Source organism: Miscanthus floridulus, unplaced genomic scaffold (assembly GCF_019320115.1).
Source record: "Miscanthus floridulus cultivar M001 unplaced genomic scaffold, ASM1932011v1 fs_164_2_3, whole genome shotgun sequence".
NCBI lineage: Eukaryota > Viridiplantae > Streptophyta > Magnoliopsida > Poales > Poaceae > Miscanthus > Miscanthus floridulus.
Window position 1 is genome coordinate 10,849 of NW_027096309.1, and position 17,482 is coordinate 28,330.

At 49.4% G+C, this 17,482-nt stretch overlaps 3 protein-coding genes across 3 annotated transcripts; 2 read left to right on the forward strand and 1 right to left on the reverse strand.

Moving 5' to 3' along the window:
* The first annotated feature begins 5,033 nt into the window (after window positions 1–5,033).
* On the forward strand, window positions 5,034–5,753 carry LOC136530609 (uncharacterized). The gene has a single exon (XM_066523334.1). The coding sequence runs from the start codon at window positions 5,034–5,036 to the stop codon at window positions 5,751–5,753; it is 720 nt and encodes a 239-aa protein (XP_066379431.1).
* Window positions 5,754–8,471: 2,718 nt separating this feature from the next.
* On the forward strand, window positions 8,472–9,221 carry LOC136530610 (secreted RxLR effector protein 161-like). Its single transcript, XM_066523336.1, has one exon. The coding sequence runs from the start codon at window positions 8,472–8,474 to the stop codon at window positions 9,219–9,221; it is 750 nt and encodes a 249-aa protein (XP_066379433.1).
* A 1,102-nt stretch (window positions 9,222–10,323) lies between these two features.
* On the reverse strand, window positions 10,324–12,602 carry LOC136530611 (uncharacterized). Its single transcript, XM_066523337.1, has 2 exons — window positions 11,635–12,602; window positions 10,324–11,149 (listed from the first exon to the last, which is right to left on the reverse strand). The coding sequence occupies exons 1-2, from the start codon at window positions 12,600–12,602 to the stop codon at window positions 10,324–10,326; spliced, it is 1,794 nt and encodes a 597-aa protein (XP_066379434.1).
* Window positions 12,603–17,482: the final 4,880 nt, after the last annotated feature.

The window sequence follows — 17,482 nt, forward strand, 5'->3', positions numbered from 1 at the left end:
AAAACCAGGCACACGTCAGCGCAAACCGCCTCAATCGTGCCGAGGTGCTAAAAACTGAACGGTTTTGAAAGTTCCAGTGCCTGGACCAGACGGTTTTATAGTTGGGGGTCAAAATTAGACCAACATGATAGTTGAGGGGCCAAAAGTGGACTTAATCCAAGGAAAACTATGTTGGAATTTTCCAAATTTGAAATTTAAAATTTTCAAACGACCTCGGATGGAGAAACAACAAAAATGAAAGTTGTAGATATCGAAAAGTTATATAACTTTGTACTTGATAACTTTTTGATTTGAATTCGTTTAAGGTCTTAAACAATCAATTTAAACTTGGCTGAACATAATATAAGGAGAAAGAAAATCCGTTATGGATACAAGTTAGTGTGAGGTGAAGTGGTTAGGGAAGTATTGCACGAGGGGAGGTCGCATGTTCGAATTACGCTGGCCGTGAAGCGTGTGAAAAATGCTAGGACTTGCGACTTCGGTGGAGCCGGTGGGTGGCAGCCTCCCTGGATTAAAATTATTTATTCTATTTTTTGAGCCTGATTTACTATTTTTAAAAATCATTTCTAGTGGTGGTAGCCTTAAGAAAACAATCCGTACAAATGTATTTGTAGTGGCGGTTTTCTTAAGAAAACGGTCAGTGAAAATCATTTGTAGTGGCGGTTCTCTAGAAGGCGCCTGCGAAGTTCGCGATTTCCACAGGCCTTTGGTACTGGCGGTGGATAAAAACGCCAGTAAAAATAGGTTTAGAATCGCCAGTACTAATGTTCCGTGTACTAGTGTAAAAAACAAAAAAAATACTATGATAAATGGAAAAGTGTGGTTTGTAGATAACTTTTGGTTCTTTTTTATTCAATATTTGCTGAGATTCCTTGGACATGAATCAAAATGAAAGGACGAGAAAGGAAATTATATTTATACAATGTTACAATACTATGCAATACTTAGTTTGAGTAAATTTGACACTACAAGTCTAATATATCTTATTCAATGGTTTCTTGAAATTCCTTCTTCTATAATCTTTTTAGGCCGCATTTAAGAATATTGCGTCTGCTCACTTAGAAATACGAGTCAATCTTTTGAGATGATTACTTATTCTATTTAAGTATTTTTGGGTTGCGTACCTACTAGTATTTATCACAGTTCTTAATAACCAAGTTTGATTGGTTGATTTGGTGGATCAGAAGATCGTATGGTTCAATATTTCATTTTGAAATTTGAAGTGACATTACCGTCAGACAAGGATAAGTTGAAAACATAAGATGTTCTCTTCTCCACCTCCCTCCCTCTCTCTCTCTCTCACTCTCAGATCTTCAGCGACCTCCTCCCCAGTTGCCCAAACTCTTGTGAGGACCTCCTCCCCGGTGGTTGCGCCCGTGCCTGCACGACTTCCTCTCTCTCTCTCTCTCTCTCCCGATGCACACACGGTTCTAGCTACAATGGTGGGTTCCAGCGGCGACGGTAGGTTCCAGCCTTCCAGGTGTGTCCTCCTCTTCCTGGATCTGCGAGTTAGGGTTCCGGCGAGCTCTCCCTCTCATCTTCCCCAACTCCAGCGGGCTTAGAAAGGGAAGGTTTAAGTGGAGGAAGGCCAGCTAGACGGTGGGGATGGCTGAAGGGCGGTTAGGGGTCCTAGCGGCGAAGGAGGCGGTCGGGCCAGCTCGGGGCGGGGGCATCGCGATGGTGGGGGGGGGGGGAGAAGGTGGCACCGCGACCACGAAGCTCTAGTGAAACCCTAGCTCGCCCGCCGTGGGGCGGTCTTATTGCAGCGAAGGGCAGTCGGACTGCGGGAGGAAGAACATGAACAGTTGCGGGCGGGAGGAAGAAGAAGAACAGTAGTGCCAGGGGCTGTTTGGAGCGGCCGGCTGTGCGGCTGTCTTAACGCACGCACGGTCGTGCGTTGGCCACGCATTATCACTTCTCGATGTACTCAACTTTGACCAAATATATTGAAGAAAAGATTAATATGTGTGGTAATTATCATTAGATAGATTGTTGAATCTATTTTCATAATAAACTTATTTGGAGATATACAAAAAGTGCTAATTTTTTCTACAATCCTAACCAAACTTAAGAAAGTTTGACCAGCACGAATACCATAGTGACACTTAAAAAGGAAAGAGGGAGTAATAAGATTTATGTTTTAGATTTACTATGAGAAATACTTTTATAACTGGGGCTCTTGCATTTGTACCCCTATTTTGCATCGAAATTGTGATTTTGCCCATGTTTTTTTTAACTTTGTGATTTTACCCCTGTCATTTTAAAACGAAGCACCACTTTGCCCATATTCTGTAATCCTCCCCTAACGGTGTTAACTTTTATACTATTGGACAAAAATGCCCATATGATTTTGCCCCTGTTTGTTATGAGTATTTGTGATTTTTGTCCCTGGTTTGTTAGTGCTATTTGTGATTTTACCCTTCGTCCAAAATATTTGGACATCAAGTATTTGACTACTATTCAAAAGATTTTGACAAATTTCAAATGTCAACGTATGTAATTCACAATTTTCACACAATTTTTTTAACCTGCATGAACTGGCCATAGCCCACATCAATCCTAACTTTTTCAAACTTCAGAATCATTCATCGAAATGTTATCGAAAAAAAGGAAAGCAGGTCCACGATGGTTGCCTTGCTGTAGATCCAATAGCCCGACGCCCGCCCGCACGCATCGAAGCTGCCCTGCTCCGAGCCGCTGCCACGGGACCCAGCAGCTCTGCTCCTCGCCACGCCGGCCAAAACTACGTCGCGTAGCTGGCCCGAGCAGCGCCGCACCACCCCGAGCTGCTCTGCTCCGTGCCGCCTCAAGTAGCGTCTGCTCTGCCCCGCGCCGGCCAGAGCTGCTCTACTCGCCGTCCCGAGCAGCTCTGCTCCACGCTGCCCCAAGCTGCGCCGGTTCCTCCCTGCAGGCCCAGACATGCCCGTGCCCCCGCGAGCCGTTGCCGCAACGCGGCCCCACGCGCTACTCCGAGCTTCGCGTGCGCCCGCACAGGATGAGATCCACGATGGCCCCGCACGCGTGCGCCCCCGCGCCCCGGAGCAGCAGCCGCACCGCACACGCAACCAGAGGCCGGGAGGCGCCGCCACGCCTCATCGCGCGCACCGCCCGGCGCCGCCCGCTCCCGATGCCGCTTGCTATGCCGATGCGTGTGTTTTGGACGGGGAAGAGCCAGAAACGGATAAGGGGCAGTGTGGTCAATTGACCTTTTCTTTTCAGGTTTGAATTTTTTTAATTCATCTATTCCTTGGGCATTTGACAAACATCCAAAGCAGGGGCAAACAGACAGTTCATTTTAAAATAACAGGGTAAAACATAAAGTTAAAAAACAGGAGCAAAATCACAACTAGAGTACTAAATAAGGGTAAAAACATAATTTTTCCTTTATAATTCTATGATTTATATGCTGTGAAATTATAAGGATGTTTTGAAATGGATGCTCGAAATGTTTGAGTTAGGACAAACTAACATGACATGTAAAATACGGAGAGAGTATCACAAATAAAGAGGTTATAACATTTACTCCAATAATCGAAGTGATAAAATCTTTTTAGCTGAAACAAAATTAGATACCTTACGGGTAGAGAATAGTGCTACAAATGGCAACATTTTTTTCAAATAACCATCATTCCCTATATTGGTAATGGGAAATAATTGACATAGTCGCGAATCAATCAGAAATAGTATGCACCTGGTTAAGAGTATGAGGCCGAGGTCCTCGGAGCGTGCCCACCCATTTGCCTCGTAAATATCTGAGCTAGATTGTTGTAACTTGCACTCAGTTACACAGGCCATTTTACACAAATTGCTTCACTCTCCAACTAAAGCTGAAACTGTATCTACTTCTACTTTACAAGACCAGATATTGGTATGAGAGGCATTACCGCACTCTAACTTGCAAGGGAAATGCATATTCACTAAGATAGTCAATGTTTGTGGGTCCTCTTTGTGCCCCTGTGGTACCCCTTGACAGCTGCAAAAAAAAAAGAAGTGAATGATTGCAAAAGCTTAGCTTGAAGCTTTCATTTCAGGCCTAGCTTAGCAGATTTGTTTTGGTTAAACCTTGAATTGTTTTTGGCATCAATGATTAACCCTCCATAATCTCTAGGTTGCTCAGTAACTATATTTCAGCACGTGTTTAGACTTTGGACTTCACATTATAGTTTTACAGTTTTGATGAAAACCTTTGTTTCTGTATTTTCCAGAATCGAACTAAGAAGGTGCTAGGAGCCAGGAGGAGCATTGCTCGTTGCAACTTCTTTCTCTCTTCTTTTTTGTAACTTTTCCCTGTTGTTGGTGTCTGAAGATTTGAGATCATAAGCTTTTATCTCGGTGCCATATTGGGGACATTATTAGTATTCGCAAAAATCACATGATATGTTAGCTGAAAAGATATTGAACTCACGCATACTGAAGTAGCTATCAGTTGTTGTACATCTATGCAATCTATGTTAGCCATTATAAGTCAGTTGCCGGATATGTACAGTAGGCTAGCTGGTTTCAGTTTTTACATTCAGTTAGCGTTGCGGGTCAGACTTTCAGTTAGAGTCCACGCGGCGTTGTCCACGTCGCGCGTCCGTCGCGGCACGTCCCAGCGGTTTGGGATGGCACTCCGTGATCACGAGCATGCCGCCGTTTTTCCCGGCCACGATGGCCTTGTAATCTTCTTTTATTACCGCAATCTAAACAAGAAAACGCTGCCAGTTGACAGCACCAAAAACTCCCGTGTTTTGCAGTTCACTGAGTTCACGCGAGAGAGAGGTAGAGAGCTCGCCGGCGATCCGAATTTCCGGCGGGCGAACTTCTGACATTTGGCATAAGAGCCGAGGGTTGTTCCAGTCATGGCACCAACCACTCCGCCGCGTTCTGCCGGCAGTGACGACGACCCTGAGGGGTCAGGCGCCAGAGGGTCGCGCTCGCCGCGACGTTGCCGTCCTCGCCGCCCAAGCCGATCGCGTACCCGGGACGCCGGGCGTCGCGAGCGGGTCATCGAGCGAGTGATCGAGCACGGCTCCAACTCCATCCAGTACCCGATGCTCACGCGGACCAACTACCAAGAGTGGGCGTTGGTCATGAAGGTGAACCTCCAGGCGGCGCAGTACTGGGAGGCCATTGATCCCGGTGATTGCGACGATCACACTGATCGACTCGCGCTCACAGCGATTCTGCGCGGAGTACCGCAGGAGATGTGGAGCTTACTGGCCAAGAAGGCAACAGCCAGGGAGGCATGGCAGGCGGTGAAGACCATGCGGGTCGGCATCGAACGTGTGCGCGAGGCGAACGCGCAGCAGCTGCGACGCGACTTCAACTCCATCGCCTTCAAGCCTGGTGAGTCCGTCGATGACTTCGCAGTTCGACTCACCATGCTCGCAGACAACCTCCACACACTTGGCGACAGCATCACGGACGCCGAACTCGTCAAGAAGCTCCTCCAGGTGGTGCCGGAGAAGCTCAACCAGGCGGCCGTCGCGCTCGAGATGCTCCTCGACCTGAACAACATCCCGGTTGAGGAGGTCGTTGGGCGCCTGCGGGTGTTCGAGCAGCGCACCCAGCCGGAGGCCAAGCAGGTCACGGACTCGCTGGGCCAGCTGATGCTATGTGAGGAAGATTGGGAGGCGCGCCGCAAGGCTCAGAACGAGCAGGAACGCGGCGGTTCCAGCTCTGGGTCTGGCGGACGCGGCAAGCGCCGCGGCCGCGGACGGGGGCGTGGTCGCGGTAGCGGCGAATCCCGTGACGCTCCACCTTCGGGCTAGAGAAGGCCTCCACCCGATGACAAGTGCCGCAAGTGTGGCAAAATAGGCCATTGGGCCAAGGACTGTAAGTCCAAGAAGAAAGGGGAAGCCCACATGGCGTATGCCGATGAGGAGGAGCCAACCCTGATGCTCGCCACCGCGGAGCTGATTCCGACGGACGCACCGCGCTCTCCATCGCCATCCTCTCTGACATCGCTCGAACCGCGTCGCGTCGAGTTGGTGGAAGCCAAAGCCTTCATCTAGCTCGATGCCCAGGCAGAGAAGGACGCCGACTGCTGGGTCCTCGACACCGGCGCGACAAACCATATGACAGGATCTCGGAGCGCGTTCGCGGAGCTCGATCCTGCCGTGTGCAGAACCGTGCGGTTCGGTGATGGATCACTGGTGAACATCGAAGGGCGCGGGACGGTGCTATTCGCGTGCAAGTCCGGCGAGCATCGCACGCTCACCGGCGTCTACTTCATCCCACGTCTCACTGCCAACATCATCAGCATTGGGCTGTTGGACGACGCGGGGAGCAAGGTCGACATCGAGAACGGCATCCTTCGCCTCTACGACCCTGACCGCCGCCGTCTCGCCAAAGTACGGTGTGCACCGAACCACCTGTACTACCTCAACCTCAACATCGCCCGGCCAGTGTGCCTGGCGGCGTGCAGCAGCGAGCCGGCATGGCTTTGGCATGCACGTTACGGCCACCTCAACTTCCAGGCGCTCCGCCGGCTGTCCTCGCAGTCGATGGTGCGTGGCCTTCCTCCGGTCGACCACGTGAACCAGCTCTGTGATGCGTGCCTGGTTGGGAAGCAGAAGAGGACGTCGTTCCCGCAGCAGTCTACCTACCGCGCTGATGACCACCTGGAGCTCGTCCACGGCAACATCTGTGGACTGATCGAGCCCACCACTCCAGGGGGTAAGAGGTATTTTCTGTTGCTGATCGATGATATGAGTCGCTATATGTGGCTCACCTTGATCACCAGCAAAGATGAGGCGGCTGCCACCATCAAGTAGTTCAAGGTCCGTGCGGAGTTGGAGAGCGGACGCAAGCTGAAGGCGCTGCAAACCGATCGTGGCGGTGAATTCACGTCGATCGAGTTCGGCGAGTACATGGCGGATCACGGTGTCCACCGATAGTTGACGGCCCCCTACTCGCCCCAACAAAATGGGGTCGTCGAACGCCAAAACTAGAGCGTGGTCTCCACCGCACGCAGCATGATGAAGGCAAAAGGTGTTCCGGGGAGGTTTTGGGGTGAGGCCGTGCACACCGCGGTCTATCTCCTGAACCGCTCCCCGACGAAGGCGCTGTCCGGAGTGACTCCGTACGAGGCCTGGCATGGCAAGCAGCCGTCTGTCCATCACCTGAGGACTTTCGGTTGCATCGGTCATGTCAAGGACGTGCGGCCTCACCTCAAGAAGCTTGCTGATCGATCTACACCGATGGTCCTGCTCGGCTACGAGGAAGGGAGCAAGGCTTATCGCCTCTTCGATCCAGTTGGCGAGCGGGTGCATGTATCACACGACGTCGTGTTCGACGAGAGCGCGAGCTGGAGCTAGGGTGCAGCATCGACACTGGCTGCTGGAGTCGAGCCATTCAGCGTTGAGTTCTTGTCTCTGCCCATCGGGGTTGGGAACAGGAACCTACTGCTGTGAGTCCTACACCGCCTTCGCCACAGCCTGCCACACCACCACCAGCATCACATCCACCTACATCGACGGGCTCGGTGGTTCCGCCATCGTCGCAGGATGGCATCGAGTTCGCGTCGCCACCATCGTTCGATGATGCGCTCGACGCAGACGTGGATGATGATGAGCCCCGGGCTACCGCCTCGTCGACAATGTCATCGGGGACAGCACTCCACCTGGGTATGCACCTCGGCACCGCTCGAATTTGATGAGCTTCACGCAGTCACCGCCGAGGAACCAGGCTCGTTCGAGGAGGCAGAACATGCCCTGGAATGGTAGCAAGCCATGACGGAAGAGATGGACGCCATCATCGCCAATGGGACATGGAGTCTCACTGAGCTCCCCTCCGGTCACCATGCAATTGGCCTCAAGTGGGTCTATAAGGTGAAACGGGACCAGCGGGGTGCCGTCGTCCATCACAAGGCGCGCCTGGTGGCCAAGGGGTACGTCCAGCGCCAGGGGGTGGACTTTGAGGAGGTGTTCGTGCCGGTGGCGCGCCTCGAGTCCGTGCGGCTCATGATCACCATTGCCGCACACTGGAATTGGCCGGTTCACCACATGGATGTGAAATCAGCCTTCCTGAATGGAGACCTCAAGGAGGAGGTGTACGTCGCTCAACCACCCGTCTTCGTCGACAAGGACTGCCCCAGCAAGGTACTGCGGCTTCACAAGGCGTTGTACGGACTGCGCCAAGCTCCTCGTGCCTGGAACACCAAGTTGGACGCGACACTGCTCTCCCTCGGGTTCAGGCGCAACGAGAATGAACACGGCGTCTACACGCGCGGCAACACACAAAAGCGGCTGATTGTCGGCATTTATGTCGATGATCTCATCATCACGGGCGGCGACGTTGCTGAACTACGGGTGTTCAAGGAGGACATGAAGAGGAGGTTCCAGGTGAGCGACCTCGGCACACTATCGTACTACCTCGGCATCAAAGTGTGTCAGGCGCCATCGGGGATCACCATCTCCCAGGAGCGCTACGCTTAGAAGCTGTTGGAGCGAGCAGGCATGCTCGACTGCAACCCGAGCGCGACGCCAATGGAGCCTCGGCTCAAGCTCCTCAAGGAGAGCAATGCCCCACACGTTGACGCCACTGAGTACAGGAGTATTGTGGGAGGTCTCAGGTACCTGCTTCACACACGCCCGGACTTGTCATACAGCGTCGGCTACGTAAGCAGGTTCATGGAGGCGCCAACGGAGGAGCACCAGGCTGTTGTCAAGCGCATACTGTGCTATGTGGCAGGGACAGTAGGTCTGGGCATTCACTACAAGCGTGGGGACAAGAAGAAGCTGCCGCGGCTGCACGGCTACAGCGACAGTGATTTCGCCGGTGACGCCAACGACCGTAAAAGCACCGGCGGGGTCATCTACTTTCTCGACAATAGGGCGATCTCATGGCAATCCAGCAAACAGAAGGTCGTGGCCCTCTCGTCGTGCGAAGCCGAATATATCGCGGCGGCGACTGCGACATGTCAGGGTGTCTGGCTTGCTCGCCTCTTTGTAGACTTGGTCGACGTCGAGGCCAAAGCACCGATCCTGCGGGTGGACAACAAGTCCACCATCTCTCTTGTCAAGAATCCAGTGCACCACGACCGGACCAAGCATATTGACGTGAAGTACCACTACGTCCGGGAGTGTGCAGATCGAGGCTTGATCGATGTTCAGTTCATCGGAACGGCGGAGCAGCTAGGTGACATCCTTACCAAAGCACTCGGACGCCTGAAGTACGAAGAGCTTCGCAGCAAGATCGGCCTCACCAAGTTTCTCTCTATCGGCAACAGGACTTAGGGGGTGATTTGTTAGCCATTATAAGTCAGTTGCCGGATATGTACAGTAGGCTAGCTGGTTTCAGTTTTTACATTCAGTTAGCGTTAGCGGGTCAGACTTTCAGTTAGAGTCCACGCGGCGTCGTCCACGTCGCGCGTCCGTCGCGGCACGTCCCAACGGTTTGTGATGGCACTCCGTGATCACGAGCGTGCCGCCGTTTTTCCCGGCCACAATGGCCTTGTAATCTTCTTTTATTACCGCAATCTAAACAAGAAAACGCTGCCAGTTGACAGCACCAAAAACTCCCGTGTTTTGCAGTTCACTGAGTTCACGCGCGAGAGAGGTAGAGAGCTCGCCGGCGATCCGAATTTCCGGCGGGCGAACTTCTGACAATCTATCTGGAATTTTGTTTGATTAATCTATTGTCCATTAGCATGAATTACTATTCTGTTAGGGCCTATTTTGATTATGATAAATTTGTTGGCCAGATTTTTTTTTACCAATTGGTTAGCAGTAGTATCCATAAACTCTGCTCCACAACTTCATAAACTCTGCTAGGACCCTTCATGTGCTTTCCCAACTTCACATTTTTGTCTAGAACAGAGTTTGTGGAGCTACACTAGTTTATGGAGCTACGTCTATTTGGTTGAAAAATGTTAAGCCAAGCTGAAAAAGGTGGAGCGGAGCAGTTCTAAACAGACCCACATCTATTAAGCAGCCATGAAGCAGTAGTGGCATGCAAGATAGGTACGCGTGCTTTTTGTGAGTCATGCGGGTTTGTATGTACTACTAGTACTAGGCAGGTAGGGGCTGCTTCGCTGCGCCTGATTTTGCTGGACGCTCTTTTGTGAACGTACCACTCTGGTTGTAAAATGCATTATGTAGGTTGTTGCAAGTACCGTTCAATAGCTCCTACTTATATGCACATTGCATGCATCCAAGAGAGATTTGACTTAGAACTGGACTGTTAGCAATCAGCCAGGTAGCAGGGGAAAATTGGGGAAGAACTTGGGGAAGGGGAATAACAAGCAGCAGCGGGCAGGAGCGAGATGAGGCAGGAGGAATCTGAATTAAGGTTCAGGTTTGGGTTACAATAATGTTCACCCTCTCTCTTTCCCTTCTATTACATATAGACTACTTTGATCCATTCTGGGCCGCTGAGCAGCATGTTGGGCTTGGGCCTAGACGCGGCGGATGTCTGCTCAGGATCCTTCCTTGGGTCATCAGGCACGGGTTCCTCGGGGGCGCTGACATTCCCCCGGTCTTGAGCGACGGCTTGTCCCCAAGCCGGCGCTCGAGGAAACTGCTGCCGGAGTTGCTCAACGGACTCCCATGTAGCCAACGCCGGCGGCATATGAGACCATGCAACCAGGACTTGTTCAATAGGATGAGCCCCAGCAGACCAGCGATGCTGAACAATGCGAACTGGAACCTGAAACTGGACAAGGTCAGATGCCAATGAGGCACTTACAGGCAGGGAACCTGGTGAGTTTTTCAACTGGGACACATGGAAAACAGGGTGGATGGAGGCGCCAGTCGGAAGCAGCAGCTTGTAGTCGACCTTGCCAATCCGTTCCACAATGCGAAATGGCCTGAAGAATTTGAAGGACAATTTATGATGAGCACGGCGAGCCACAGAGGACTGCACATACGGCTGAAGTTTAAGGAACACGGAGTCCTCGACAGCGAACTGGCGATCCACACGATGCTTGTCGGCCTGACGTTTCATGCGAGTTTGAGCACGAAGCAGATGTTGGCGAACCAGAGCTTGCACCAGATCACGGTCTTCAAGCCATTCTTTCAACTTAGGTACTGGAGAGGCCAGGTTGATATCGAAGCCCAAATGACGGGGCGGACAGCCACAGAGCACTTCAAACGGGGACCTTCCCGATGCTGAATGGAAGCTTGTGTTATACCAGTATTCCGCCAAGGAGAGCCACTGAGACCAGCTGTTTGCACAAGCATGAGCGAAACAACGCAAATAAGTCTCCATGCACTGGTTAACATGCTCAGTCTGACCATCGCTCTGTGGGTGGTACGCAGTACTCATCCGCAACTCAGTGCCAGCTAACTGAAATAGTGTCTGCCAAAACTTGCTTGTGAACACCTTGTCTCGGTCAGAAATAATATCCATTGGCAGGCCGTGCAGCTTGAAAACGTGATCCATCATCCATGAACACACGAGCGACAGAGGCAGCCGTGAAGGGGTGGCGAAGTGGCAGGAAATGAGCAAACTTGGAAAACTTGTCGACCACCACAAGCACCGAATTTGCAGACCCAGAAAGAGGAAGTCCCTAGACAAAATCCATAGAGATTACCTCCCAGGAAGCACGCGGCACAGGTAGCGGTTGCAGGAGCCCAGGGTAACCATCACGATCAGGCTTAGCTTGGGCACAAGTGTGACAATCCTGGACATATTTGAGTGCACGCATACCAGGCCAGCAAAACAAGGGACGAAGCTTCTGCAGAGTGGCGGGAGCGCCGGATCAATGGCCGCCAAGGGCTATCATGCAGGGCTGCGGGCACTTTGGACTGAAATGCAGTGTTGTTACCGAGCCAGATTCTGCCATTGTGCATGATGATCCCATTCTGCAGCTTGTATGGTGGACGAGCTGCAGGGTCCAAGAGCAGCTGCTGTAATAGCTGACGACCTTCAGGGTCAGATGCGTACCACCGCTGGAGTTCAGTCATCCAAGAATGCACTGGCGACGACACGGCTGCCAACTCCAAGTCATGATCCCAACGAGACAGCGCATCTGGCTCTTGATTGTCAACGCCACGACAATAGATGACACGATAGCGTAGGCCGAGAAGTTTAGTGAAAACCTTCTGTTGCCATGGCATATGCAAGCGTTGCTCATTGAGGTACACCAGGCTACGGTGATCTGTATGAATGACAAACTCTGCCTGCAATAGATAGTGGCGCCATTGTTCGACAGCCATAATGATAGCGAGATACTCCTTCTCGTAAGCTGACAAACCTTGATTGCGCGGTGCTAACGCCTTACTGATGAACGCCAAGGGGTGCCCATCTTGAAGCAGAACTGCACCGACACCGTACCCGGACGCATCAGTCTCGATGTGAAATGTTTTGGAGAAGTCCGGGATGCCCAAGACAGGTGCCGAGCATAAAGCAGCTTTGAGTGACTGAAATGCCGATTCATGCACAGAAGTCCAAATGAACATTGTGTCTTTACGGAGCAAGTCAGTCAGGGGCTTGGCAATCAATCCGAAGTGGCGGATGAACTTGAGATAGTACCCTGCAAGACCCAGGAACCCGCGGAGAGCTCTGACATTCACTGGTGTAGGCCAACTAGAAATAGCTTGGATCTTAGCAGGGTCGGTAGAGATGCCACGCTCACTGATCACATGGACATAGGGGCTAGGGGAACGATAAGTCATCACTACTTGCAAATACCGTGAACATAATTAAACAAATACTAGTAGAAGAGAGAGTGGATTTAGAGGTGTTGTCACCAATCCACAGGATAACAATTTGACAAAAACGATCTAATAAAGTCTTCAAATAAGCTATCTCAAGACAGACCACAGAGGTAGATCTTCAAATAGGAAACATTAGTTGGAGGCAACTGAGGTACTGTATTTATCAAACACGAAAAGTTACTTTAATCACATAAGTCTGTACCAGCCGAAGCATAACTGGGGCAACCAAGTGAAATCACCTAAATTATGATCAAAGAAAGTGAGCCAACCTAGATTTGGCACTTAAACAATACTGGGCTTCTGACCGGAGTTAAAATCACCTATGTTAAAATATTGTTTGTCGTCTTCATGGATTTGAAATAGCTCGGAGTTTTGTATCACATAAGAATAAATGACTGACTACATTCAACTAAATAACTTTAAATCAGATGAACCGTTATTTTGTTCAGTAGGCATTGAACAATTTAGATCATGAATAGTGGCACAATAAGGCCTATGGGAAAAATGGAGATATGGGCATAGAGTATACTCGGATGCAGGCTGAAAAAATGTGTCCATATCTTAGCAAGGTGGCTAGGCTTCAGCGTGAAGCACTTGAAGAAGTATTTTTCAAGTGTTTGGTAAGAGATCTAACTGCCATCCAAACAATGGCCCATACAAATATCATCTTTAGAACAAAAATGACCGATATGCGTATTTCCCCATTAGGCCCAAGATGACTGATGTATTTTGCATTGTCTTTAGTTTCCTTTGCTGGCATGTGTTTTTAGACTGTGACAACCACTATGTAAAAAAAGCACATCACACACGCGCGTTCAATCACATCACAGACGCGTGTTCAGACACATAACAGACGCCATAACGCGTCTGTAATAAGCCCATACTATAGACGCGTGTTACCAATACGTGACTGTGACAAAAACGAACACGTGTTTGTGATAAGCCCTTAACAGAGACTGGTGAGTATCTACACGTGTCTGCAGTAAGCTCTTACTCACGCGTCCGCGATAAGATTAAGACGCGTCTGTGTGAAGAACCATATCTCAGATGTGTGTCTGTTATACGTGTATGTAGTAAGAATCCTACTACAGACGATAATTATAAACATGTCTGTGTGAAGAAACATAGTGCCGACGAGTGTGCAATACATGCGTATGTAGTAAGAATCCTACTACAGACGATGTTTGTAAACACGTCTGTGTGAAGAAACATAGTGCCGACGCGTGTATAATACACCCGTCTGTAGTAAGGATACTACTCCAAATGATGTTTGTAAACACGTATGTAGTAAGTAGCATACTACATACTCGTATTCTCTACACGCGTCTGTAGTATTTTCCTTACCACAGACAGGTCTAGGCTACAGACGCGTTTGTAGTAAGGAAAATGCTATAGACGCGTCTGTAGCCTAGACCCGTCTGTAGCCCATAGCACAGCCTAAATAACACAGATATACACAGATCACATATATATATATATATATATATATATATATACACAAATCTCATAGAAATGACATATATATATACAAGATCACAGTTGTTCGTCTCAAAACTTAATTTGTTCACAGTACGCACATATCACACACAGTTCACAGATCGATTGTTCATCACCAGGTTATTCTCACATGTATATATCTCACAGCTCCAATTGTATCTCACAGGCTCTAAACACAGTTCACAGATCAAATAAACATATATACCAAGCACTTCATCATGGTTTTGTATGTGAACAATGAAACTCGCCTGTTTCGTCGAGGATCTGTGACACGATAAACGAGGCGAGCTTCTCTCTAATATCCGCAAAGTTGATTGGAGTGGACTGCACTTCAAAATCCTAAGACAAAGAAAGATAGTCATAAGATGAAGTTGCATATGTGTATAGCCATCATCCATAAAATGAAGCTGCACAACAAGAGATGACAATCAGCAGTACCAAAAATTACAAGTAAATATATATATAAGCCAACCATAGTCTACAAAAGGGTCATAGCAGCAGATCACAGCAATAGCTTCATCTTGTTTCAGATAACAGCAGCAATTTTAAAAATTGACAGCAGCAGTATATATGACAACAAGAGGGGATCAAGGCATTCTAAGTAGACCACAACAGCTGAGCAATAATAAATACATATATATTTGCAGTTGTACCTGAGGATGAGTCAGATTGGCCTATGCCATCACCAGCATCAAGTGGTGACGCGCAAAGAACCCACATATGTGGTCCAGACCTTGCTGCTGGCACTGCGAACATAGAAAACACATGGTTAATAATTGAACTGACAAAATAACTTCACAACTGGAAGTGAATCACTACTTACTGGAATTTTAAATGCATGGGTCAACTTCAATTTTCTCTGCCCTTTCTCCGGCTTGGGTTAGCAATTGCCAAAAGCCCTACACATACATGAGTTGTTATCAAATTTTTTTTGACTTCAACTAACATAATTAAGAAAGAAATACATGGGTCAATAGTTGATTAGACAATACTCACTCATCTATCATAGACTTGATAGGAGTCAAATCGGACTTCTTGCCTCTATTGGAGTCGAGGTATATCACCTTCTGCCACATTCGAGCGATGATGACAGCAATCCAGTGCCCACCACAGTTATGTGCTAACATCACAAACTTTTTCTTGGCATATTTCCTTACGCAATATTCTAGATAATCTATGCTATAGCCTCTATCAGTGTTCATAGTGTTTGTTGACACTGGATCTGGATCAATAATGCGAACATGCACATCTTTGGCCCTAGCTTCTACAATTAGGCATCTAGGAATGAAGAAGCATACAAAAGCAATTTAGCAAGTAAATATATGAAGAGCATCCCTAGCTAAAAATGAACAAGCCCATAAATTAGATGAAATTGTACTTATAGTGACAACACGCGAAGAAGTCCTACATCCAATCCATCAAGTTTGAAGAGGTCAAACAAGTTTTCTAATCCCACAGCGAAAAACTCAGTGTCTGCCTAACACAAAAAATGATGTTTCTTGAACACAGCAACCATCCCGGTTGTCCTCTTCTGTTCACATTCTTTCATGTACAAAGCATGAAGAGCAACACACCCAGGTCCTGCCTTCTCTAGATCTGTTTCTGATAGCATTCACTCTCCAAATTTGAACTTGGCGTTGGCCCTATTCCATATAGAACCCCTAGGGCCACTCTTAGACGATTTGGTGGGTTTCTCCACCTTCTGCTGCTGCTCTAGTTTGCTATCACTCTTGACTGCTGCAGGCTGTTTTGGTGGGTTAGCTGGAGCAGTTGTGGACTTAGCCTTCTTCGGCTTTGTCGGTGGGTTAGTTTTGGTATTTTATAACGCACACAGAAAATTCTGCAAGCGCAAGGATACTGTAACAACCCAAAAATCCATACACCAAAAATACCAACTACAAAATTTTTTCTCAAAACTCCCATGTGATGATGAGTGTTGTATATAGCAACTCAACCTAAGAGATGCATTAGGTCTAACCCCAACCCAAGTTAACACATAAGCATGGCATGTCTTTTGTTGATTATGATTATTTAATTTCTAACAAATAAAGGGTTGCATACATTGTTAACCCAAATTGTGATTTGGATTTCCTTTTTGTTTTATGTTATGCTTGACAACTCTTTTAAAAGAAACACACCATAAAGTAATTACTATTAAAAAACAAAGGATAATTGTGTAAAAAGAGAAAACAAATCCTATTTTTTATATATATCAAACAACACCTATTTTTGTTATACAAAATAGCTAAATAAATCCCTAGTATTTATATAAGTATGTTGTGGGCCTCATATCAAAAACTCCAATGAATATGGTGCACCAATTTGGAATCCAAATTTGAAAATCAAAATTGAATTCAAATAAAGAAGAAGGAAAATAAAACTGAAAAAAAGAAGAAAGAAAGAGGGAAGAAGATGGCCTCGCAGGCTCGGCCTGCTCGGCCCGCGACCAACCGACCGGCCCAGCCCTTCACCTCTCCCCTCTGCTGGCCCACACGCGCGCAGTAGCAGGCCGGCCTCAACTCGCGCAGCCAGCCCAGCTTGCGGCCTAGCGTGTCGCCCACACCCGCGCGCCCTGCTGCATTGCTCGCTGCCACTGCCCGCTGGACCCCACACGTCAGCCACCCACTAGCACAGTAGTGTCTTCTACCTCGCCCACGCACTCTGCCGCGCGATTGGAGACCGACCAAAGTGACAGACGTGGGCCAGGGGGTCACGCCCGGGGCATGACCCTGTCTCCTTGGCGCCGCGCCCACGCAACCCTTGCGCCGTGCCTACGCCACCCACGCGAACCGCCCGATGCGCTCGGCGCATCACCTGCCGTCTGCCATTGGAGCTTGGAGCTTCGGCTATAAAGAAACGGCCCTCGGTTGCCCTAGCGCTCGTCCTATCACCCCACCGCCACTTGGTGGCCAACCACTTCACACCGAGAGTAGAAGGCTGAGGAGGAGTTCGAGAGAGGAGGTCCGGGAGCACGCCGGGGTTCAGAGCACTACCACGGAGCAAGCCGGAGCGGACGACACTGCACGGCACTGCTTCCGGAGCTACACAGCCACGACCCATCACTGCACCGCCATACTCTCGCCCTCAACACCGACGGTGAGCCGTTCGCCGCTGAGACCTCCTCCTAAGCCCCATGGACATGAGCAGGCACGGGCGCACACCGTAGACACGCGCACGGCCATGGCGAAGCCACCGCGGCCGCATCATCACAGTAGAAGCGATGCCACCGCCTTGGCTAGCTCCTTCTCACCGCGGAAGACGCCACACTCATGACCGGGGTAGACGTAGGTCACTAGAGGATCCCGGAGGCCACACCGCGCCATGGTCGGAGCTCCACCGTG